The sequence below is a fragment of the Octopus bimaculoides genome, chromosome 13 (assembly GCF_046866305.1).
Source record: "Octopus bimaculoides isolate indiv1 chromosome 13, ASM4686630v1, whole genome shotgun sequence".
NCBI classification, from domain to species: domain Eukaryota; kingdom Metazoa; phylum Mollusca; class Cephalopoda; order Octopoda; family Octopodidae; genus Octopus; species Octopus bimaculoides.
Window position 1 is genome coordinate 10,864,812 of NC_142940.1, and position 27,500 is coordinate 10,892,311.

The 27,500-nt window shown below is 39.2% G+C and overlaps 1 protein-coding gene across 49 annotated transcripts in view; it reads right to left on the reverse strand.

Moving 5' to 3' along the window:
* Positions 1 to 27,500, reverse strand: part of LOC106881827 (uncharacterized) — a 399,079-nt gene that overhangs the window by 268,217 nt on the left and 103,362 nt on the right. The window contains exon 2 of one of the 49 annotated variants that reach the window (XM_089361534.1): positions 18,203 to 18,258. The exons of the other annotated variants lie outside the window; for them this stretch is intronic. Coding sequence (XP_089217660.1) covers positions 18,203 to 18,258 — 56 coding nt within the window. The remainder of the gene's footprint in view (positions 1 to 18,202; positions 18,259 to 27,500) is intronic. 49 annotated transcript variants of the gene reach the window in all.

The window sequence follows — 27,500 nt, forward strand, 5'->3', positions numbered from 1 at the left end:
TCTACCCCTCTATCTATCTATCTATCTATCTATCTATCTATCCCTCTATCTACGTACCTACCTATCCATCCTTCTAACACACACACACACACACTCACACACACAACAGCTGCTTTAGACAAGTTCTGTGAATTTTCACTGCCTCTTCCCTCGATGCACCCATCCCCCCTCTCCCATTAACACACTTTTGTTGCACCTCCCACCACTCTCCATCCATCACTCTCCCTCCCTCCCTCCCTCTCTCTCTCTCTCATCCTCTTGCTGCAGTGCATGATGTCACCCTTGGTAAAGCAACCGCCCCACTATCAACAATGCATCAATGCCACCACCTATACAGCCGGCCTCTGTTGCAGCTAACACTACAACACCAATACCACAATAAGCACCACCACCGCCACCACCACATCACTACCATCACCACCACTGTCCCTATGGTGACGACCACCACAACCATCATCATTACTACTACTGCGACATGAGGTGATGTGGAGCAAAGATGGTTGGTCATCAGATTCGAATGCATTGCAGAATTTTGTTTCATCTGTCTGTCATTAAAAGTTCAAGCCCTATAAAATTTGTTGATACCTTTCAGCTCCCAAATTAGGGCCATATTAAGACCCATGGAGGTCCCAAGTACTTCAAAGATTATTATGCTGTAAAGTTTCTGGCTCTGGGTAAAACAAAATACAGGAGGATCAGTTAATTATGATTTTATTCAACATATTCCCCTCTCAAATCCACGTACATATTGCAGTGAACCTTCAGTTTTTCTAAGCTCTGTAAAAGAACTCGGAAGGTTGGGCCTCCAACCAGGCCTTTCACGATACCCTTAAAGCCAGGAACTTTTCAGCACCCCCTCGCATATTTAATTCAAAATATAAACAGCTGAGTGAACTGGAGCAACACGAAATAAAGTGTCTTGCTCAAGAACACAACACACAGCCCAGTCCAGAAATTGAACTCACTACCTCATGACTGTGAGCCTGATGCTCTAACCACTACACCATGTGCCTTCACTTACAAGGGTAAAGGTAAGTTAATTAAATGGCACTCAGTACTTAAGTGGTACTTTGTCTTATTGACCTTGGTGGGACTTGAACTCAGAATATATAGTCTCAAAGCAAATACCGCAAAGATTGACCAACCGACATGCTAACGAGCCTACCAAAATAATAATAATTGCTTTTATTACCATAAGGACAATGAATGGAGAAGGAACATATGACATTACAAAGAAATAAAACATTGGCAGTCAGCCACAAATATATCGGTGAAGAGCTTAGTGAATAAAATTGACTTCTAACTACTTTGATTTGTGCTAATGTTATTGATTCTGGAGAGATGAAAGGCAGGAATCAGCATCAACCCCAGTGGGGATTGAACCCAGAACTGAAATGAGTGAATCTAAATGCTGCAAGGTATTTTGTCTAACACTTATGGTGTTTACTAACATGGAGATTGGCTGTTTGGGTGATAGAATTGACGTGTTGCTGATGATGGGGCAATTGCTGTATTGAGGATGACGAAATGAGGTGCAATAAAAGAATGAGAGATGGGAGGAGTGTGAGGAATTGGAGGTGGTGCAGCGAAAATAAGGTTATGGGGAGGGAGGGAGCTGGATGCATCGAAGGAACAGAGGAGACTCATAGATTCTGTTTAAAACAGCTGCTGCTGCTGAATGAATGGATAGATAGACAGGGAGATAGATAAGTTGATTAGATGAGAGGTAGATAGATAAGTTGAGAGGTGGACATGCAGAAAGATAGACAGACAAGTAGAAAGATAGACAGACAAGCAGAAAGCTAGACAGACAAGCAGAAAGCTAGACAGACAAGCAGAAAGCTAGACAGACAAGCAGAAAGCTAGACAGACAAGCAGAAAGCTAGACAGACAAGCAGAAAGCTAGACAGACAAGCAGAAAGATAGAAAGACAAGCAGAAAGATAGACAGACAAGCAGAAAGATAGACAGACAAGCAGAAAGATAGACAGACAAGCAGAAAGATAGACAGACAAGCAGAAAGATAGACAGACAAGCAGAAAGATAGACAGACAAGCAGAAAGATAGACAGACAAGCAGAAAGATAGACAGACAAGCAGAAAGATAGACAGACAAGCAGAAAGATAGACAGACAAGCAGAAAGATAGACAGACAAGCAGAAAGATAGACAGACAAGCAGAAAGATAGACAGACAAGCAGAAAGATAGACAAGTAGAAAGATAGACCAGTAGAAAGATAGACCAGTAGAAAGATAGACCAGTAGAAAGATAGACCAGTAGAAAGATAGACCAGTAGAAAGATAGACCAGTAGAAAGATAGACCAGTAGAAAGATAGACCAGTAGATACATTTCTTTTATTAGCCACACAGGGCTCAACGAAGATGGGACAAATACAATGTAGAGCTTTTCTTATTGGGAGGGGGAAGGAAGGAATAAAAAAAAAAAAAAAATTGGTGGTGTCGATCAAAAGGGATCGTAGGAAGGGAAAAAGGGGCAGTTCGATCAAAATGGATCGAAAAAAAAAGAAAAGGAAAGGCCGATCAATAGGGATCATGTATCACACAGTAATGTTCTCGTGTAAAAAGAGGGGAGGACAGTTTAGGTTTAGCCGTGGAAGGAAAAGCCCACAGAAAAGACCACGGTAACCTTGGTCAATATTCTCATTGAAGAAACTATAACAGTAAGTGACTCTCTTTTGCCTTTTTGTTTTATTTTTTTTTTCTTGTTCATAGGGTTATGCTCAAGATGGCTCCGTCGTTCACACGTGCCATCCTTGCTACATTCACCCATCTTTTTTTGAAGCATTCACTAGACAAGACTTCCCTTTCTACTCTCAACTTCCTCTTCAGGTGATACTTGAAGAAGTTGATGAGAGATTTCCCAGAGAGGAAAGTCTTTGTCTCTAGACCTTTCAGACGCGTCCACCATACACATTCTTTCGTCATAGCCACAAGTACGATGAAAATAGCTCTTCCTTCCCGTTTAAAGGAAGGAGGCGCGACAATATTCACGATAGACTCGGCTGATAGACCGACTCGTCCCACACGCGATAGCAGTTGTTCGACGTAAGCCCACAGCTCGGAAATGGTAGGACACTGTACGAGTGCGTGCAGAACGGTTTCGTCGCTCTGCCGGCATCTCGGACAGGTCGGCCCCGTGTTTCTCGAGCCATGCCTGTAGAGCTTATCCCGAATGGGTAGTGCTTCTCGATAGCACTGCCAGGCCAGGGATCTCTGGAAGTTGTCCATAGGTCCCGGCCCGAAGGTCGTCTTAAACAGGCGGGTCAGGTATTCCTCGTCGACGCCCAGGTTCGCCCCGAGATCGTCGTCGTACCTTCCCTCCACTAATCCACTATAGAATGCGTTAGTTGTGATGCAGTCGCTCAAGGTTGACCCGGGTTGTTGGAGTTGCCGAAGAGCAGCGCGACACTCGCGGTGCCATTCGCCCTTCCTCGGCCTCTTCTTGATCCATGACTGCAGTTCGGTCATGGAGACGAGCTGCGGGAAAGCGCGCCGCACAAACGGTGACCACACCTGTTCACCGCTGTCTACGTAGAGCCGGAGATGTCGCAGTCTCAGCGCGTGTCTGCGCATCATCAACCACGGCATGCCCAGTCCTCCTTTTAACGGGTGTTGGCAGCAAACGGATCGCCTAACCATCGGAACGCTTCCTTTCCACAAGAAGCGGAAGAGGATGCGCTCCAGTTTGGTGATGGTAGGGTCGGGACAAGGAACGACGGTTAGGCGGTAGTAGATGACGGACGCGATGTACGTGTTCGCCACCTCCGCTCGACCTTTCAGGGAAAGCTTCCTCTCGGCCCATTGCCGGGCTAAGTAGATAGATAGATAAATAGATAGATAGATAGACAGATAAGTAGATAAGTGGAGAGCTAGATGGTAGATAGATAGATAGATAGATAGACAGACAGATAGACGGTAGATAGATAGACGGCAGATAGATAGACGGCAGACAGATAGACGGCAGACAGATAGACGGCAGACAGATAGACGGCAGACAGATAGACGGCAGACAGATAGACGGCAGACAGATAGACGGCAGACAGATAGACGGCAGACAGATAGACGGCAGACAGATAGACGGCAGACAGATAGACGGCAGACAGATAGACGGCAGACAGATAGACGGCAGACAGATAGACGGCAGACAGATAGACGGCAGACAGATAGACGGCAGACAGATAGACGGCAGACAGATAGACGGCAGACAGATAGACGGCAGACAGATAGACGGCAGACAGATAGACGGCAGACAGATAGACGGCAGACAGATAGACGGCAGACAGATAGACGGCAGACAGATAGACGGCAGACAGATAGACGGCAGACAGATAGACGGCAGACAGATAGACGGCAGACAGATAGACGGCAGACAGATAGACGGCAGACAGATAGACGGCAGACAGATAGACGGCAGACAGATAGACGGCAGACAGATAGACGGCAGACAGATAGACGGCAGACAGATAGACGGCAGACAGATAGACGGCAGATAGATAGACGGCAGATAGATAGACGGCAGATAGATAGACGGCAGATAGATAGACGGCAGATAGATAGACGCCAGATAGATAGACGCCAGATAGATAGACGGCAGATAGATAGACGGCAGATAGATAGACGGCAGATAGATAGACGGCAGATAGATAGACGGCAGATAGATAGACGGCAGATAGATAGACGGCAGATAGATAGACGGCAGATAGATAGACGGCAGATAGATAGACGGCAGATAGATAGACGGCAGATAGATAGACGGCAGATAGATAGACGGCAGATAGATAGACGGCAGATAGATAGACGGCAGATAGATAGACGGCAAATAGATAGACGGCAAATAGATAGACGGCAAATAGATAGACGGCAAATAGATAGACGGCAAATAGATAGACGGTAAATAGATAGACAGTAAATAGATAGACGGTAGGTAGATAGACGGTAGGTAGATAGATAGATGGCAAATAGATAGATGGTAGATAGTAGAGAGATAGATAGATAGATAGATAGATTAGTATTTGTTCTGGCTCTCTGCATTGTAAGTTCAAATTCTGCTGTGGTCAGATTTACTTTACATCCTCTTGTGGATTAACAAACAAGGTATCGGCCAAGTACCTGTAACTGATTCTTTCTTTATCTCTCCTTTCAGAATCACTCATAATATAACACGTATATAATTTTATGCATGTGGGTTTATCTTGAAATTTTAACCCTTTAATATTCAGATTACTCTGTCAAATGAAATGCTTATTTATTCACATTGTTTTGAATTAATCATCCATTATCTCAGCTTTGAGAATTCGATGATGCGATTGTTTATCTTAGACATTGTAGAGTAGGTGTGAGAGGTCAAATTTGGCCACTTTGACCATAGAGCAGAATATTTGGCTCAGATAGGGTCTGTTTAAATGCTAAAGGTTGAATTAGATGTCTAGAAGTCAGAAAAAACAGTACATTCGATATGTAGAATAGAACTCCACAATACACTTATGTCTGTCTATGTGTGTATGTGTGTGTGTGTGTGTGTGAATGAGTACATTTGTGTGTGTGTGAATGAGTACATTTGTGTGTGTGTGTGTGTGTGTTGTTTAGGTGCATGTATGGGATCTTATGAACAAGTATTAAAAAACAAATAAAAACGGTTAAGTTTGTGACTGCATGTTTGTGTGTGTGTGTGTGTGTGTGTATGTATGTATGTATGCGAGTGTGTATCCGTATATATATGTGTGTATGTATGCGAGCAATAAGACACAATTTTTTTTTCTTGCTATTCCAGTTTGCAAATCCTTTCACCCACACACCCACACACAAATTCTCTTCTATTATTTCTTTATCTCTTTTATTCTTACCAAATGCTCATTATTTGTCTTCTGTACGACATTGACAGATATATAGATATATCGGATAATTTTAAAATTATACAAAATTTTCAACTATTTATATATTGGTAGGTGTGTACGTGTGCGTGCGTGCGCGCGTATACACACACATATTCACACAGAACGCGTAATCCGTGTTACTTTCATATGCATGTTTATCTACACAGCTATCGTGTGTGGGTGTGAGTGCCAGCATGTACATACATACACACACACGTGTGTATATATGTATATATATATATATATATATATATATATATATATAATTTATACTTGATAAATTCTTATAAAGAATTTATCCTATATCATATTATATTATATATATATATATTTTTTTTTAAAGTTTCAGCTTAGAGCTGCGGCCATGCTGATGCACCACCGTGTTGCTACACTTATTACAGGGAGCCTCTTACAATATGTGGCACTTGGTGAAGAATGGAGTTTGATTTAGCAACCCTCATTTGCACCTCCTGCCGCGAGGTAGGTTCATCTGGGACTCTCGATAGGAAGAGGTCCAGTTTTGATTTAAAAACTCCTACATCTACTTTGTGCAGATTCCTCAGGCTCTTTGGGAGAATATTAAAAAGCTGTGGGCCCCTGAATCCCAAGCTGCTGCAGTAACTGGTCCTGAAGCACGATGGCATTGCTGGGATCTTTGGCACTATGCAGTGTCGTCCCGTTCTGGCATTGGTGTGTGTGTATATATATATATATATATATATATATATATATATATATATATATATGTATAAACACAGGAATGTATATTCATATTCAAATAAGAGAGGCTCAATGTAAATAATGATAAACTATATTTATCTGTGGGTGTGTGTGCATGCGTGTGTGTGTGTGCGTGTGTGTGCATATATATATATGTATATATATATATATGCATATATATGTGTGTATATATATATATGTGCGTGTGTGTGTGTGTGTGTATATATATATATATATATATATATATATATATATATATATAAGAAACAGAAGCTTATATTTAACTATTTATTTATAAAATGTAGGCTGAAGTTTAAGATATATTCACAGATATAAATTATACTTGTTTACACAGAGCCTCACCTATTTGAATAGGAACATAAAGGCATGTGTATATGCACATATATATATATATATATGTTAAACATACAGACGTGCACAAAGTAGGGTATTCAAATTTATTTGCTTATTTTTACTGAGTCGTGCTGATGTGTCTCAGATTTTATCCCAGGCCCGCTACAAACCTGCCCTGATTAGAACCCCCCCCCCCAAAAAAAAATAGTTCATCACCCACTGCTTCAACTTCTGCCTCTTCAATTATTTAAGTCAATGTAGGGCTGCCATTCTTTCTTATTAGTAATATCATAATGACCCTCATTATTGTTATCACCTCTACCACCACCACCAACCCTACACAGGCCCAGTAACACAACTAGCACAAGTGACACCATCCCCACCACCTTTTCCAGCACCACTGTGATCGGCACCACTGCCACCATTACACTCTTGCTACCATTAGCATACTATAATATATATATATATATATATATTCTTTTATTCTTTTTACTTGTTTCAGCTATTTGACTGTGGCCATGCTGTAGCACCGCATTTTAGTTGAAAAAATTGACCCCAGGACTTATTCTTTGTAAGCCTAGTACTTATTCTATCGGTCTCTTTTGCTGAACCGCTAAGTTAAGGGGAAGTAAACACACCAACATTGGTTGTCGAGCAACGTTTGGAGGACAAACACACACACACACACACACACACACATATATATACATATATACGACGGGCTTCTTTCAGTTTCCGTCTACCAAATCCACTCACAAGGCTTTGGATGGCCCGAGGCTATAGTAGAAGACACTTGCCCAAAGTGCCATGCAGTGGGACTGAACCTGGAACCATGTGGTTAGTAAGCAAGCTACTTACCACACAGCCACTCGATGGACTCTCCTGTTAAAGACGGCATATGAGCATTCAGCTTTTGCCAAATGACCAGCACAAATGATTTGTTTATAGTGATCAAGCAGACGTTAAACGACAATGATGATGATATATATATATATATATATATATATATATATATATATACATACATATATATACACACATACATGCATGCACATACAGGATGAGATTCCTTTCAGTTTCCGCCTACCAAATCTGCTCACGAGGCTTTAGTTGGCTCAAATGCCATAGTAGAAGACAGTGAGATATATAGTTACAAAAACTAATTTTTTTCACTTGGGAATTCATTTCAAAGTCCACCCTCTCCTGTTTTATTGCTTAATTTTATTTCTTTAACTTTGATTTTTCTTCTGATTTTTTTTTTTGAGGCTTCTATTTAGGTCATTTACTAAATCATTCTGACTGGACTTTAAACTGCTCCCCCCCACCACTATATTGACAAGTTACACCCCCCCCCATCATGTCTTAGTGTGCATGTGTGTACGTGTATATACACACACACACCCACACCATGTTCTCTCACTTGCGTATTCACAGCACTATTTTTAAATATATGTGCGTCTATATATACATAAGTGTATATATATATATATATATATATATATATATATATATATATGTGTATATACAAATATATGTGTGTTCACATACACATTTTTATATATTTATGTGTGTAGATATGTGTGTATGTCCACACACACCAGGTTGTAATTTGTTACTGTTGATCAAATGTTTTATTATACAGGTATATGTTTACAAATGTATAACTTAAGTGAATATATACAACATGCATCATCACAGCTTTCTGTCGATACACGCACACACACGTGTATATATATATCATCATCATCATCATCGTTTAACGTCCGCTTTCCATGCTAGCATGGGTTGGACGATTTGACTGAGGACTGGTGAAACCGGATGGCAACACCAGGCTCCAGTCTGATTTGGCAGAGTTTCTACAGCTGGATGCCCTTCCTAACGCCAACCACTCAGAGAGTGTAGTGGGTGCTTTTACGTGTCACCCGCACGAAAACGGCCACGCTCGAAATGGTGTCTTTTATGTGCCACCCGCACAAGCCAGTCCAGGGGCACTGGCAACGATCTCGCTCGAAAATCCTACAGGAGCCAGTCAGGCGGTACTGGCAACGGCCACGCTCAAAATGGTGCATCTCATGTGCCACCCGCACAAGAACCAGTCCAGGGGCACTGGCAACGATCTTACTTGGCTTGCCGGGTCTTCTGACGCACAGCCCATTTTCAAAGGTCTCGGTCCATAGTCATCGCCTCGGTGAGGCCCAATGTACGAAGGTCTTGCCTCACCACCTCAGCCCAGGTCTTCCTGGGCCTACCTCTTCCACGGGTTCCCTCAACTGTTAGGGTGTGGCACTTTTTCACGCAGCTATCCTCCTCCATTCTCACCACATGTCCATACCAGCGCAATCGTCTCTATATATATATATATATATATATATATGTATCCACACACACACACACACACACACATACATACTCACAAATTCATATACTCATATAATACAATTATAAATTAATATATGGATACACATATACATACACACATCTCTTTATCTACCTATCTAACTCTGCGTATGTGTGTGTTTATAAATAAATTTTTGTACAAACACAGACACACAAAAATATACATACATATGCATACATATAAATATGCACATATATTTATGCACATTAATATATACTCACACAAGCTAAAATATATGTATATGAATTTCAATCTTTTTAACCAAATAAAACAAGTTTCTGAAAGAGGTGTGGCCCATAGCCAGTTACAATGACCCAACCCAATAATAATTTGGTGGTATATTTTCCATGCACCAGAGGGACAAAAAAAGTTATAGAAATTTATCGCTAGATAAGTTGTCAGTTAAGTTATTTCTGAAAGTTTAACCAGTATTAATAAACTTGATCCATTGTAAAGTGTTCTGTGATTTTTCAACTTGTTCACATCGTCATAATTTAGCATCTGCTTTTTCATGCTTATGCTTACACGGGTCAGACAGAAATTGTCGAGGCAAATTTTCTATGACTAGATGCCCTTTCCTATTGCCAACCCTTACTTGTTTCAAAGCAAGGAAATATTTCCTCATGACCAGACATGTCTTTTTTTTTTTTTTTTTCTGGATGCTCTTCTTCTAGTCAAACCTCACCTGTTTCCAAATAAGGTAATATTTCTCTGCGACCAGACAGGTTTTTTTCACATATGACTGGAAATGAGCAACATCATTTTTATGATGGTGATGCTCATTTTTTTTAACAAGTCCCTTAACCCCTCAGAGGCCTTTGGGGTGCTGCAGCCATGCAGTGTATCTAAGGTGAGAAAGCCTGGTGGAGCTCATCCCTCTCCAGGCTAACCCTAACCCTTATTTCTACAGCTGAATGGAGCGGAACAAAGTGAACTGAAGTGCTTCGCTCAAGGACACAACAGATTGCCCAGTCCACAGATTGAAACGACAATCTTATGGTCATGAATCCAACACCCTAACCACCAAGTGACATGCCTCCACTAGTGGTGCTCATTTCTACAGCTGAGTGCACTGGAGCAACATGAAATGAAGTGTTTTGCTCAAGAACACAATTCCAGTGCAGGAATTGAAACCACAATCTTACAATTGCAAGTCCAACACCCTAATCACTAAGCCACACACCTCCACAACCACTAAACCATGCACCTCCATGATATTGGTTTTCAACCATCAAATGATGTGAAATGGTTTACTCATGTACACCAGATGTGGGCAACCGTTTTTGAGGAGTGAGCCACATAAGACACGGCTCATCATCAGACAAACCACACTACCAAAAAAGAAATTCAAGATAATTTTACATCAGGCATACCATTCAGAAAGGCCCATGGGCCGCAGTTTCCTAAGACTGGTATACAAAAGAACTCACATACTTAAATACATATGCAATGGCCTTGGACCCATCAGATCCTGTCAAACTATCCAACTCATTCCAGCATGGAACATGGACATTAGACGATTATGATAATGATGTTGGTGATGCCTTAAGCAGAACAATTTAGAATCTTTGTGGTAGCATCTTGAATTTTCTTACAATCTCTACATTAGGAAAAGATTAAAAAATTAATTTACTTTAATAACAATGTCATCTTTTGATTCTTGATTTCTAATTCTTTGACCAGATTTAGGATAGCTTCCATGTCCTAATTCCACTGAGGTTATATAATTCCTGGTTTTGCATTATATTTCCTCTCCTATTCCTTTCTCCCATCTTTTTATGTATTTTTCCCCTGCTAGCTATAACATATAGAAGCATTGTGTTCTGCAGCTGGATGCTTTTCTTGATATTAACACTTTTACTTGCTTTTCAAGTTAAGTTAAGGAGTGTTCATTCAACTTCTCTCGAAAAGCACAGAGCCACCAAATGATTTATTGACAGGAAAAATGTCAACAATGACACCAAAGCTGGAGAGAGCAAAAATAAAACCACACATTTTCACACTCCTATTAGTTACAGCTGTCCAGGAATTCAAATTAATCATTTGAAGCTAAATGAGGATACACTGAAATAAACCTTTCAACTATGGCAGAGTGCAGTGGAAGAGGTATTGGTTTCTACTTATCAAATAATCTGCAAAATCTCTCTTCTGAGGTCATAACCTCAAAATATTTTAACAGTAGGTCTCTCTCTCTCACCATATATATATATATATATATATATATATATGGGAGAATTCACGAAAAAACAACAGACGAAGACAGGTGGTGTAGAAAACAAACAGATGTATTAGTATAACGCTCGGGAATAGAGAAAGTCTTTAACGTTTCGAGCCTACGCTCTTCAACAGAAAGGAACACAGAAAGAAACAAGGAGAGAAAAAAAAATATATGTGTAGTGTTAAAATAGGCCAACAGGTCTTAGGGTCTGAAGATACATCATAAGGGTACCCTTTATGGTGAGAAATCCAGGATAACCCTATGGACCAGCCTTCACCAGTAATTAATATAGATTGCTCTACTTCTTGGAGTGTGCTTCTTCTCTGGATTTATGTTTTTCTAAAAAAAGAATAAATATATATACTGAAGCAGGCCTTGGAACACAATGCAGTCCTTAGACACATCAGAACCTGTCAAACTATCCAAGCCATCCCAGCACATAACATGGACATTAAATGATGATGATGCCTTAAACAGAGACAAATTAGTTCATAATCTTTGTGGTAGCATCTTGGGTGTTCTTACAATCTCTACATTAGGAAAAGGAAATAAAAAAACATGAATTTATCTTAATAAAAATGTCCTTTTTTGATTTTTGATTTCTCAGTCTTTGACCAGAAGCTGTTTTTGCTTCAGTTATAAACAACATGGTGTGTTTTATTTTATGCAAGGACAACATCGTGCCTCATAGAATCAGAACAGCAATTTGGCTTGTTGAATGAAGGGGGTTGTTTGAGGGTAGGAGATGATGACAAAGCTGTGTGATGGCCTTGGTGTAAATGTAACAAAGCTGTCAGTTTTCTGTCAAACCATGGAGAATTAAATGTTTCACTCTCATTCCCTCCCCCTCTCTCTCTCACTGTCTCATCATCATCTTTTAACATCAACTTTCCATGCTGGCATGGGTTGGACAGCTTGACATGGAACTGGTCAGCTGGGAGCTGTCCAGACTCCAACTGCCCATTGTGGCATGGCTTCTACGGCTGGAAGCCTTTCCTAATGTCAGCCACTTAACAGAGTGCACTGGGTGCTTTTTATGTGCCACTAGCACAGGTGCGTTTACACGGCACCAGTACAGGTGCTTTCTAAGTGGCACTGGCACGTGAAAGGACAAACCTGTGCATGTGGTAGATAGTGATTTTTATTTAGCTTACTGTGTCTTATCAAGTACAGCAAATTGCCATCGCAACCAGGTGGTTTTGAGTTCAGCCCCACTGTGTGGCACGTTAAGGCGAGTGACGTTTACTATAGTCCCAGGGTGCCCAATGTCTTGTTAGTGAATTTGATAGCTGGAAACTGTGTGGAAGCCTGTCATGTATTCTTTTATTCTTTAACTTGTTTAAGTCATTTGACTGCAGCCATGCTGGAGCACCACCTTTAGTTGAACAAATCAACCCCAGGACTTATTTATAAGGTGTTAGGAACATAAATTGTAACTAAGGTTTGGTGGAAGATTTTAATTCAAAACTTATTAAAACAAGACATTTGTACTCAGAGCCAGTTTCAGCTGGGTTGGTAACGAATGGGTTAAACAGCTATTACATTGGCAACTGTCACGAAAAGTAATGACTGTGCTAAGTGATTAGGGAAGGGCCTCAGTGTCTGACACAATAGGAGAAAGGAGTGGATTGCAAATACCTGAATACAGGTAACATGAACCAAGCCAGATTTAAGGAGTGGAAGTAAAAAAGGCAAAGAGAGGCGACAGTGTATCTGTGGGCCAGAGCTGGAGTATGTCTGCAAGTGACTTGGTGCCAGTCTGGTGAGTAGCCCTTTTCTAGATGAAATCTAAGACATCTGTGTGTGCAACAGTAGCACTGTCTCAGATGTAGGAGCAATACACTATCCACAATGGATTGTGGGCCTCACCCCTGCTTTATAAGGCCTCAATAACTCTTGGGAGCTGAAGGATCTTCTGGCTCTGACAAAAAGGGATAGTTGTTGGCTTGTGGTTTTAATTATGTTAAAGCTGCATTTTCATCCAGAAGCTATCATGTCTCCCTTGTGTTCTCTGGTATTTTTTTTATTCTCCTACCTTCACCAAATAATATCTTTAACCCTTTAATATTCAGATTATTCAACAAAATGCAATACTTTTTTTGTTCAAATTATTTTTAATTAATCATCTATTATTTTGTAGCTTTGAAATTTTGTTGATGTGATTGTATATTTTATAATGCCATTGAAAGGTAAGAGTAACGGTCTGGACCTGGTGGGTTAAAACATAAAACAGGGAACACACTGGGGCAGGACATGGCTGGTTTAAATGCTAAAGGGTTAATACTCAAAATCTATCACAGCTCCCTGGTGCTTTGTGGTGCTGTACTCTCTTAATTGTATTGAGTGCACCATTTACCTCTTGCTTGTTTGGATATCAAATGTGGCATTTCTCTGGGACAAGAGTAGAGTTCTGTATATTTTCTTGGTCACTTAAGACTTTGCTTTTTGTTTGGTTTACTATTAGACCTCTTTTGTTTTTGGTTCAAATTCCATGCTTGGAGCTTCCTCACTAATTCTCTGGCAGATTCAGTTATGAGAATTAGAACCATGGCATGCAGGAGTTCCCACGGTCTTGAACTCCTTTGTTATGGCCTCAAAAAGAAACTATAAAAAATAAGTAGTGGGAGGGAGCCATGACAATAGAAATTTTCTATGTGTGTGTGTATCTGTCATTTATATATATATATATATATATATATATATATGTATATAACAATGATCTTCTACTGAAAAGATTTGATTGTTGAAGCAATATTTACTTGAAGCATTCAAGCATATAATAAAAGTTGCCAGACAACCAGAACTCAATGACAATTTACAATGATGATTCTACAGGTTATAGTCCAGTGCATACAGGGTGCAGGCATAATTATAACTATGCGGTTAAGATATTTCCTCAGAAAACACATAGTTGGTGGGGTGGGGCTGTTCAAATCTTAGTGTAACACCTTGAGCAAGTATCTTCTCTCACTGCCTCAAGCTGACCAAAAGAAACTTCGCGATAGAAATTTGGTAGATGGAAATTGTGTTGAAAGTCGTTGCATGGATTATCTTTTACTTTATTGTTGGGATAATCTCTTTAGTGTTAACACTATGATCACCTGATCCTTGGGCGCCATGACTGAAGTTCACTGTCTTAATCATGCAGAATACAACACCAGTCTGAGTAGAACTTCTTTTCCTCATGCCAACAAATACATACATATATATGTGGTCTGCAGCAGTTTCAATGCTGGACAAGCGAGTATGTATATATACATACATACATACATACATACATACATATCTATATATACATGTATTATTTAGTTGGTAAGGATGGAGGCCATTTAATTATGTTGCATGTTTGTCTTTTTTCTTTTTGACTATACACAAAATATCCTCATGTTTATTCAACAATAGAATTCTGCTTAACCTTTCCATTACCATATTTCTCTTAAAATACACTGCCTTTCTTTCATTTAACTTTGAAAATAATGAGAAATTTAATAAAACAATTTAATCGTTATTAAGCAGGTGTTTGGAATAAAAATTAGCATGGAATTTTGATAGAAAGTTTTAGTTTAAATCATTTAAAAAACCCCAAGTTTGCATTTATATTGTAGAACCAATATTGGTCTAAGGCTGGTTTGGTGTGAAAAGGATTAATTCAGAAATGTGACACTACGTAGCTGTGAAATTAACATGTTTGACTTTAATTCAAATGTTGCTTCTTCAGCAAGTTTGTTTCATTTTTGAGCAAGTTGCTCAAATTTGCTTACCTGACTGATCAAAAAATCAAAAAATAAATAAAATAATAATCATCATCATCTTTTAATGTCCGTTTTACATGCTGTCATAGACATTAAACAATGATGATGATGAAATGTTTAAATCACTTTCTTATCATAATATGAGAGAAAAGAAAAATTTTTCCATATGCTTCTCTCCCTTATTTGAAAACCAGCTGAACCAATCTCCAAACATATTCTTTTATTTGTTTCAGTCATTTGACCATGGCCATGCTGGAGCACTGCCTTTAGTCGAGCAAATCGACCCCAGGACTTATTCTTTGGAAGCCTAGCACTCATTCTACCGGTCTTTTTTTGCCGAACCGCTAAGTTACGGGGAAGTAGACAAGCAATGTGGTGGAGACAAAGACATACAAACACATATCTATATATATATAGACGGGTTTCTTTCAGTCTCCGTTTACCAAATCCACTCATAAGGCTTTGGTCAGCCCGAGGCTACAATAAAAAAACACTTGCCCAAGGTGCTACGCAGTGGGACTGAACTCGGAACCATGTGGTTGGTAAGCAAGCTACTTACCACACAGCCATCGGCGAATATAAATTAACTATTGCTATAGCTACAGGCTATAAATTTTACATAGCGATGACTATGGCAGAAGGCACTGAGAGACACTGGTTCTTAAATGGCATGAAAATAAATCACATGTGCATAGCCTGCTTGCATAGCTGAAAATGGCTGTTGAAAAAGTAAAAGCTTAAACAGAACAACTTTTCTGTAAGGCAGAGCATGAATTAATACATTGAGTTGAGAGTAAAATTAATTATCGTTATCAAGGTTGACTACTTTTCCATTACATAAAGTTTTCCAATAGAGAGGTATTCATTAAATTGCACATGGACACGATTGTGTGTGTGTTGGTGTATAGATGTGTGTGTGTATGTGTATATATATAATTTAGAGAAAAGAACCAAAGTTCATGAACTCATCCATGAAAATCCACCGTCACATATAGAAAAAATTAATAACTAAATACACTAAAAAGAATTATAATAAAATACAAAGTAATAATCATAAAATAATAATAATAATGATAATAATAATTTATTATTATTATATATATATATATATATATATATATATATATATATATGCATACATGTGTGTGTATATATTATATATATGTGTGTATGTGTGCATATATATATATATATATATATATATATATATATATATATACACACACAGACACACACACATGTATGTATAGATGCATGCATATGTGTATGTGTGTACATACACACAAACATACATGCATATATGTATATGAGTGAGTGTGTGTGTTTGTCGTCGTCGTCGTTGTTTAACGTCTGCTTTTCATGCTAGCATGGGTTGGACGATTTGACTGAGGACTGGTGAAACCAGATGGCTACACCAGGCTCCAATCTGATTTGGCAGAGTTTCTACAGCTGGATGCCCTTCCTAACGCCAACCACTCAGAGAGTGTATTTAGTTATAACATGCAGTGAGGCTTAACCTTCAGACGAGGAGATGAAAAAAAGGCCAATTAATCAGAACAGAATTCACACCCTGAATTACAACTTAGAGCGTACCCAAACTGCACTGAGCTGTCAAACCACCCTATTAAGCTTCACATAACAGCTTTGACATCAGGTTAAATATATAACATGACAATATAAGAGAATTGCACCATTTGGATTCTAGGGTATTTAGTCATACTGGCACAATGTAAAATATGATAGTTAGGCAGAACACACACACACATATAGAGTATATGTGTGAATATATATATGTATATATATATATATATATATATAAATATATATATTATCTGAGACTGTATGACTCTTTCATATACATATATATATATATATATATATATATACATATACATATATATATATATATATATTACAGCCAAGTGCAGGATTACATAAGCTGGCTATTATCTAAAATCCCATTGAAACCCTTGTGTGAACCTATTTGGTAAGATTGGCTGTAATAGATATATGATACTGTACATTTCAATTTATATGTATGTGTCTGTGTGTGTGTGTGTATATATATATATATATATATATATATATATATATATATATATATATATTACACTCTCAGCGTGGTTGGCGTTAGGAAGGGCATCCAGCTGTAGAAACTCTGCCAAATCAGATTGGAGCCTGGTGTAGCCATCCGGTTTCACCAGTTCTCAGTTCCTCAGTCAAATCGTCCAACCCATGCTAGCATGGAAAGCGGACGTTAAACGATGATGATGTTGATATATATATATATACATACATACATACAAGGTGGTCACTAGAAAAGTGGAAGATTCATGAAATGTTGTTTTATATTTTCACAAGATTTATTTGAGGTAAACAATTAGCGCCACAAAGTGTGACATCATATTAACACTCACAAATGGTCAACATGTCTGATAACAGAAACAGCGAATCAAAAACCACCTATCACACAGTTTTTATCGATCAAATTAATGTTTGTTAGTTTTACCTTCAAATTTCCCACTTTTCTAGTGATCACCCTGTATATATCCTCATCATTGGCATGGGTTGGACAGTTTGACATGAGCTGGCCAGACAGGAGCCTGCACCAGACTCCTGTGTCTGTCTTTTCAAGCTAAGCACCACCCATCATGATATTTGCTCCAAGTCAAGTTACAGACACTTCTTTGTCACTCTCACCAACACTCGACCAATGATCGTTCCACTAGAATATTATTGTTCATCAATGTATAAGTCCGTTTAGCCAGCGGAAACGCTACTCCAGCTGGGGGGAAAACAGCAAGGCTACTACCCATAGTCAGCTCTAATAGAAGGAGGCCCTAAAATATGATAATATATGTTACTTACCCTTGATGGAACATAAGACTTGTGAAAGAAAAGAATGATATTGTCGGTTTACATACCTGCAAGAAAGAAAAGAAAATATTTGTTAGTTTTTATATCCTTGTATGTTGGATATATAATATAATGAAGCAAGAGGGAAAGAAAGTATTTACATGACACACTACTATTACTATTACATGAGACTTACTCTTCTCAACTGACAGCTCACAGTGAACTGCTAACCTACCTGAACTGCCAAGCGCTCACAGTTTGTTGTCTTATAACAATGAGTCAGTCCACTTTTAGTCACTTGTGGGGGTGGTTGGAATCCTTCCACAACATTAATATTAATATTCAACGCATGGATATAGCTGAGAAGATACATTATCCATGGTCATATGCACACATCATCATCAACATTATTATCATCATTATCATCATCAATTTAACTTCCTCTTTTTTCATGCTCTTATAAGATAATCTGGGCCTTTTGGGGCCATATTTTATGGCTGGATGCTTTCCCTGTTGCCAACATTTTGTCTCTTACTACATGCACCTATTGTGAAACCATGACATCATCGTGTGTGTGTGTGTGTGTGTGTGTGTGTGTGTGTGTGTGTGTGTTAGACTTGATCTATTACCCAGTTTAACACTTACCCAGGCACCTTGTGTGACTTTAAAAAAGATGAGTTTGTTGCAAGTTTTTAGGGTCAGGTCATCTGATTGATATTACCTTTCTCTCTCTGTCTGCCAAAGCAGACAAATGAAGCCCAGGTATTTCTCCAGCTTTGCCAGCACCTGTCACATCATCCAACCCATGCAGGCAGGAAGAACAGACGTTAAATGATAACAACAACAACAACAACAACACACACACATGCACAACTGGCTTCATGCAGTTTCTCTCAAAGAAATCCACTCACAAGGCTTTGGTCAGCCCCAGGAAATAATAAAAAACATTTGCCCAAGTTGGCATACAGTGGAACTGAACCCAAAACCACATGGTTGCAAAGCGAGATACTTCACCACACAACCACGCCTGCACCTCTGAAGGAACAATCGGGGATGGCACAAAACAGATAAAAGCAAAGGTGAAACCACTTGCTAAATAATAATTCAATGTAAGTCAGTCTCTTAATTACTCGAGTTAAAGTCTATAAGTTCTTTTATTGAAGCCGTTAAAAGCAAAGCTTATTCATCGCTTGTTGAGTTTATTTTGGCAACAAATCGTACTTAATTTCCTACACTAACCTCTTTTCTCTCTCACGAACACCATCTGGAGCCAACATTTGAAGCAAAAACCACCACCATCACCACCACTACATCATCAACAACAACAACTGTGAATTGCATTTATAATAACGCCCTTAGTGCTGTTTGCTAGAAGCAACTTCACTACCAGTCTCAACATACCACCATTGTAACAACAACAACTAAATCATGATAACAGTGCAACAACAACCAAATCATAACAGTGCAACAACAGCAACAACAACAACAATTCCTACAATAATAACTTCTGTTGGTTGCATCATCACGACTGCCAGCATCATTCACCATCGTTGTTGTTATCATTATCATCAATATCTTCGATGGTAGCAACGGCCATTGCAACACCACCAAACGTTACCAAGAACAACAGCAACAGATTATAAGCAGATTAGAAGCAGAACAGCTTACCATAGTCAACGTCTATCTCTGTTCCTATAATATAAACATACTCGTATCACATACACACACACAACACATACACGCCATCACACATTAACACACACACACACACACAAAAGTTACATACATACCATCACACACATTAACATATACACACACACACATTACACATATACAACATCACACACATTAACATACACACACTTAAGTTACATACACACACACACACACATAAGCTACATACACACCATCACACACACATTAACATATACATACACACACATAAGTTACATACACACCATCACACACACATTAACATATACACACACACACACACACACATAAGTTACATACACACCATCACACACACATTAACATACACATACACACACATAAGTTACATACACACACACATAAGTTACATACACACCATCACATACATTAACATACACACAACAACACAAACAGTCACATACACATTCAAGCACATTAACATACACACACAGTCATACACACACAAGATAAAAATACACAAAATTATACGCAATGCTTCTACAACATCTACATAGATGGCAGCACATTCTGTAAAGTGGTTAGTAACTGCATGAAGGCAACACAGAGTCAAGAGAATGCTTTACGCTTGCTTAAGATCATGATAATCTCTCACAGGGTGGCGTTGCAATAATCCACCCTAATCCAATGCACCCTATAAAGTGGTTGGTGCTAGAAAGAGCAGCTACTTGTAGTTTTTAGTTAGCACTCCGTCGCTTACGACGTCGAGGGTTCCAGTTGATCCGATCAACGGAACAGCCTGCTCGTGAAATTAACGTGCAAGTGGCTGAGCACTCCACAGACACGTGTACCCTTAACGTAGTTCTCGGGGATATTCAGCGTGACACAGTGTGTGACAAGGCTGACCCTTTGAATTACAAGCACAACAGAAACAGGAAGTAAGAGTGAGAGAATGTTGTGGCAAAAGAGTACAGCAGGGTTCGCCACCATCCCCTGCAGGAGCCTCGTGGAGCTTTAGGTGTTTTCGCTCAATAAACACTCACAACGCCCGGTCTGTGAATCAAAACTGCGATCCTATGACCGCGAGTCCGCTGCCCTAACTACTGGGCCATTGCACCTCCCCACTTGTAGAAACTAAGCCTAAAAGCCTTTTACATTCTCTTAAGTGCTTGGTTTTAGGAACAGCATCCAGCTGTAAAAACCAAGGCTAAAAGACCCCCAATTCTCTATAAAGTTTTTGGTGTTAGGAAGGGTGTCTGGCTGTAAACACCAAGCCTAAAAGACTCTCCATATTGTATAAAGGGGTTGGTGTTAGGAAAGGCATCCAGTTATAGAAACCAAACCTAAAAGGCCCATTATATTCTGTAAAATGGTTAGTATTAGAAAGGGCATCTGGCTGTAAAAACCAACCCTAAACCCCCACCCTATATTCTCTTCACTGGTTGGTGTCAGGAAAGGGATCTGGCTGTAGAAACCAAGCTTAAAAGACCCACTCTTTGTTTTATCTGCTTGATAACACACAGTAGACCCTAACCCTTAAAACTGTTGATTTTATGCCAAAATTATCATCATCATCATCATTGTAAGATGGTGAACAGGCATAATCATTACTGCACCAGACACAATGCTTAGCAGTATTTCATCCATTTTTATATTCCAGGTTCAAACTCCACCAAGATTAACTTTACCTTTCATCCTTTCAGGGTTGACATAAATGCCTGTTGAGCACTGGGGTTTGTGTAAACAACTTACCCTTCCCCCTAAATTGCTGGCCTTGTGCCAAAATATGAAATCATTATTTATTAATATTATAAGGGGGTGAGTTGCCAGAATCATTATGGCACTGGACGAAAAGCTTAGCAGTATTTCTTCTAGATTTAAATTCTGGGTTCAAATGCCACCGAGGGTTGACTTTGTTTCTCAACCTTTCAGGGTCGGTAAAACAAGCACTGGTCAAATACTGAGGTTGATGATATTGACCAGTCCTCTTGCTCTAAAATTACTGGCAGAAGGCCAGCAAAACCCTCACAACAACAACACACACACACACACACACACACACACACACACTCTTTATTTTGTCCTGTACTATCCATAATGTTTCTTCTTGATGTAAACCTTTGTGGTTAATAAAGAAACCATTACCATCATCATCATCATCACTATTATTATTACAATTAGTATTATTACTATTAATATTATTATTACTTAGGAAGGGCATTCAGCTGTACAAACATTACCAGATCTGATTGGAGCCCGGTGCAGCCACTGGCTCTCCAGACCTCAGTTAAACTGTGCAACCCATGCCAGCAGGGAAAACGTACGTTAAACGATGATTATTATTATTATCATTATTACTACTACTACTACTACTACTACTATTAATAATAATAATAATAATTACCATTATTATTATTATTATTATTATTAGTAGTAGTAGTGAGGTGGTGGTGGCAGTAATGGTGGTAACACTGACTGCAGGATGAGCGGCAACAACAGCTATCATACAATTACCATCAATAGTAATAACAATAATAATAACAACAACAACAACGAGTTGCAGAAAAGCTGCATCTGTGTGTTTAACAACACCCTTCCTGTCTCAAAATTGGTAAATTGCAGGATTTACAATATAAAAGAAAGGACAAAATAAAAAGATAAAAGGTGGAGTCACATGTTCTTCTGTTTCCCTCTCTCTCTCTCTCTCTCTCACTACTCCCCTCAATCAAGTTCTGCCTTTAATAAACAATAACAGTGTCTTGTTGACACACATATATAATCCCTGGATAAATTCCAAATTCAAAAGCTGGGAAAAGAGCTCTTTGGTTCTTAGCATTTATTCACCGTCACCTCAGACAGACAGATTATAAAAGCAACTGGTGTAAATTAATGAGTTAACAATTAACAGCAAATAATTATTCAACTTAAAACTCAACTTATGTCATGTCTACATCAGCTTAACACATCCTCCATCAAATCTTTAATTAACAAACCATTGCTTAGTGGTTGAAAAACCACAACTATGTTGTTGTAGAAGTTGTTGAGAAACTTACGACCGACGTCTCCTGATCAATTTTGTTTGATTAAATCCCAACTTGTTAAGGTTTTGGAGTCTTTGTTGTAATTGTAAATTCTTGGGGTTTTTATTCCTGAACTGGGTGATGTTTAACTTGTTTTTTTTTGTTACCATATTTCTGTTGAAACAGATTCTTTTTGCTTCAATTAATTTCTAAAATATTTAAGAATTTAGGAAAATAACTGTCATTTATTAATTTTATGTTAACAAATTTACATAAAATTTTGAGGGAAGAATTTAATTTAAATCACTTTAACTCTTTAGCATTTAACCTTTAGCATGCTTAGGTCCATAAACAACTTTGCCTGGATTTGTGCCATGGAGAGTAACTTTCTAGGTGCAATCACATGGTCATTCATGAGATTTGGCCAGTTTGAACAGAAAACAGGTTGAATATTTGAACTGGATATGACCAGTTACAATGGTTAAATTGGTGTTTTGAATAAATTAACATAAAATGCTGATGGAATATATTGATTTAGATCTCTTTGAAAAGCAGTGGTGGAAGACAAACATACAATTTAGATTATGCAAAAAGCACTGCTGCTGGTGTCACAAAAAGAGCACACAGCTAAGTGGTTGGCATTAGGAAGGGCATCCAGCCAAAAAAACCATGCCAAAACAGACAATGAAACTTGGTGCAGCTCCTGGCCTTACCAGTTCCTGGCAAAACATCCAAACTATGCCAGAATGGAAAACGGATGTTAAATGATGATGGCTTTAAAACAGTAGGGTTGTTTCCCAAAACCAGGGGCAGTCTTAGATGGGTTAGAATAAAAAAAGTGAATGTTCTTGAGTGCAGTATTGTATGACATCTCTGTTCACTCAGCTGGAGATAAGCACCAAGGGCAGTTAACTTTGCAACAGAGTGTTGTCCCATCAGCAGCGAGTCTTGCACCATCAACCATCTAAATGCTTCAGAAAATGCTATATGCTCTGGTTTAAGGAGTCTATGGACAGAGTTCTCTCATAGCTTTTCTCGTTTACTTGTTTCAGTCATTAGACTGTGGCCATGCTGGAGCACAAATTGAAGAATTTTAGTTGAACAAATTGACCACAGTACATATTTTTCTTTTAATCCTGGTACTTACTCTGTCAATCTCATTTGCCAAACTGCTAGATTACAGGGATGTAAACACACCAAAACCAGTTGTCAAGTGGTGATGGGATGACAAACACAAAATTACACACACACACACACACACACACACACACACATACATAACAGGCTTCTTTCAGTTTCTGTCTACCAAATCCACTCACAAGGCTTTGGTCGGCTCGAGGCTATAGTAGAAGACACTTGCCCAAGGGGCCACGCAGTGGGATTAAATGCAGAATCATGTGGTTGGTAAGCAAGCTATTTACCACACAGCCACTCCTGCACCTATATATATATATATTCATGTGTGTGTGTTTCTTCAACTGCTGCTTGACAAGTAGGTGTTGGTTTGTTTACATCCCCATAACTGAGCAACTCAGCTCAAGCATCCAATAGTCTAAGTACCAAGCTTTAAAAAAAAGGCTCCAAGTACGGGGGGGGGGGGGGTTAATTCGTTTGACTGAAATTTTTCAAGGCTGTGCCCCAGCATGGCCACACTTTAATGACTGAAACAAGTAAAAGATAAAGTTACACACTGTGTGTGTGTATGTGTGTGTGTGTGTGAGCATGTGTATGTGTGTGAGTGTGTGTATGTGTGAGTGTGTGTATGTGTGAGTGGGTGCATGTGTGAGTGGGTGCATGTGTGAGTGTGTGCATGTGTGAATGTGTGTATGTGTGAGTGTGTGCATGTGTGAATGTGTGTATGTGTGAGTGTGTGCATGTGTGAATGTGTGTATGTGTGAGTGTGTGTGAGTGTATGTGAGTGTGTGTATGTGTGAGTGTGTGTGAGTGTGTGTATGTGTGAGTGTGTGTATGTGTGAGTGTGTGCATGTGTGAGTGTATGTGTGTGTGTGTTTGTGTGAATGTGTGTATGTGTGAGTTTGTATGTGTGTGTGTGTGTGTGTGTGTGTGCGCCTATGCATGAAACCTGATCTACCAAATGACAGCAGGTCATCAACAATAAAACTGTTGGCTGTCCAGTGGAAAAAAAACAGTTCAAATGCCCCCTCCCCTCTCTCCATAACACTGACTTGCTCCTTCTCTCTCTCTCCCTTTTACTGACTCCTTTTTTCCTTCTCCTTCTCCTCCTCTCATTGTCTTCCTCTATTTCTCTACACTGCACCAACTGGTAAAAGGTGCCCTGTGACAATCATGATGTTCTCATCAGATAGGTATGTGGACACTAAAGGAGAGAGAGAGAGAGAGAGGGGTGGGTGGGAGGTGGAGGAAACTGAGAGGAAATAGGGATATTGGTTGTGGGGGGAGATGGAGATAGAAGGGGTGGGGGGATAACGGCAGGCGTTGTTGGTGGGGGTGGGGGTGGGGAATAAAGCAAAGAAGAAATGAGAAGGGAAAACAAAGAGACAAGGTGGAAGTGGGTGAAATGGGGGTGGGGAGAGAAAAGAAAGTAAAGAGACATAAATAAAGAAAAATTAAAAGAGATAGGGAGAAAGAAAGGAAAAAAAGGTGAACAACAACAACAACACTACTAAACACAATGCTAACCTTCCTCAATGTAACTACAATAACAAATACTATTTGACCTCTGGTTATTTCATGTGAACACACACACACACATTGAACAAATTGGATGTTGAAAACTGAACTCTTAGTCAAATTATATTTGAGGAAATTTGACATTGGTTTGTTTTGAATTCTTTCATCTGGAAATGTTTTTCTTTTGGAAACTTTTTCTTGTATTTGATAAGACACGCGAAGCTAAGTAAAAATAGCTGTACATTATTTACATTTGACAGATATTTGTCCTCATCTTGTTTGTTGTTAACACAATATTTCAGCTGATATACTCTCCAGCTGTTTTCAGGTCTCTTGGGGGAAATTTTTAACCTGGGTTCTCATTCCTAAGGTATTTTTTCGATATTATTATTATTATTATTATTACTATTATTATTCAGGTCACTGCCTGGAATTGAACTTGGAATCTTGCGGTTAGTAGCCTACGTTCTTAACCACTACGCCATGGCATATGGTTCCGGGTTCAGTCCCACTGCATGACACCTTGGTCAAGAGTCTTTTACTATAGCCTCGGGCCAAACAAAGCCTTGTGAGTGGATTTGGTAGACAGAAACTGAAAGAAGCCCATTGTATATATATATGTGTGTGTGTGTGTGTGTGTGTGTGTGTGTGTGTGTGTGTGTGTGTGTATACGTGTGTATGTGTTTGTCTCCATAACATTGCTTGACAACCAATGCTGGTGTGTTTACGTCCCCGTAACATAGCAGTTCAGCAAAAGAGACCGATAGAATGAGTACTAGATTTACAAAAAATAAGTCCTGGGGTCAATTTGCTTGACTAAAGGCAGTGCTCCAGCATGGCCACAGTCAAATGACTGAAAAGAATAAAATATATATATCCTAGTCTCTCCCTTAGTTTATGGAACAAAAAGCAACAGTGTGGACATGCTTTCATGGACGATTGTAAACAAATGTAGGGGGCACAAAACAGAAGTAGTACCTTTGATGTTTGGCACCTGCTGGACAAGCATCACTGGCTCTCATTCAACTCCTAGTCTCTCACTTGTACAGTGCTAGGTTCCTTGTACTGTACCCCAGTACCCCATTTCAGCTGGTGGGTTAAACCAATTTAGGAGAAGGTGTTAACACTGCACCAGTAGGTGAAAGACCCTGGGTAAGGCTTCCCAAGGGGTCACTGTGTAGGGTGGATTAACCTGCTCAGATCAACAATAGTAGTTGGGGCCCAAGGTGTGTCTCAGGTAGAGGCATAGGGTTGTGGTCAACAACTTGGAGAGGAATAGATGCTGCCAAGCTAATTTGACCAGGATACATTCATGATGATGATGATGATAACCAGACCAGAGCTCATACCAGACCAGTTGTCATCTGGGATAACATTTAAGAGTGGGCAGACCTGAAATTTGCTGACTCATGATGACAACAGGAAACCAAGAGAACCAACAAAATCTAGTTTTGATGTCATCAGCCACTAAATACCTCCAATGACCACATGGTCAAAGGACAAGAAGGAAGAAAGGCTTATAACAAGATAAATACACACACACACACACACACACACACACACACGAGGGGGAGAGAGAGAGAGAGAGAGAGAGAGAGAAAGAGAGCCTCAAAAATTCAAGCAATAAAGGAGTGCTGTTGAACAAACTATAAGATTGAGTTCAGGTGTGGCTAAGGAAACTTGACCTTTGACACAAAATAAATGTTAAGAATAACCTAACATGACCTGACCACTTGTTTATCAGGTAAACAAGCGTCCAGAATAAGTTTGAAACATCCAGGTAATGAAGGTGTGTCTTTCTGTGTATTACATTTACTTTATTTAAAATGGTGGCTAAATGTCTGACAGTATTTGCATCAGATCTTTATATTCTAAATTTCAAAGTCTATTATTATTTCATCAGTAATTTTTGCTCAACCGCTAAGTTACAGCCATCATAAGGCCCAGTCTTTGTGATGTGGTGGCTT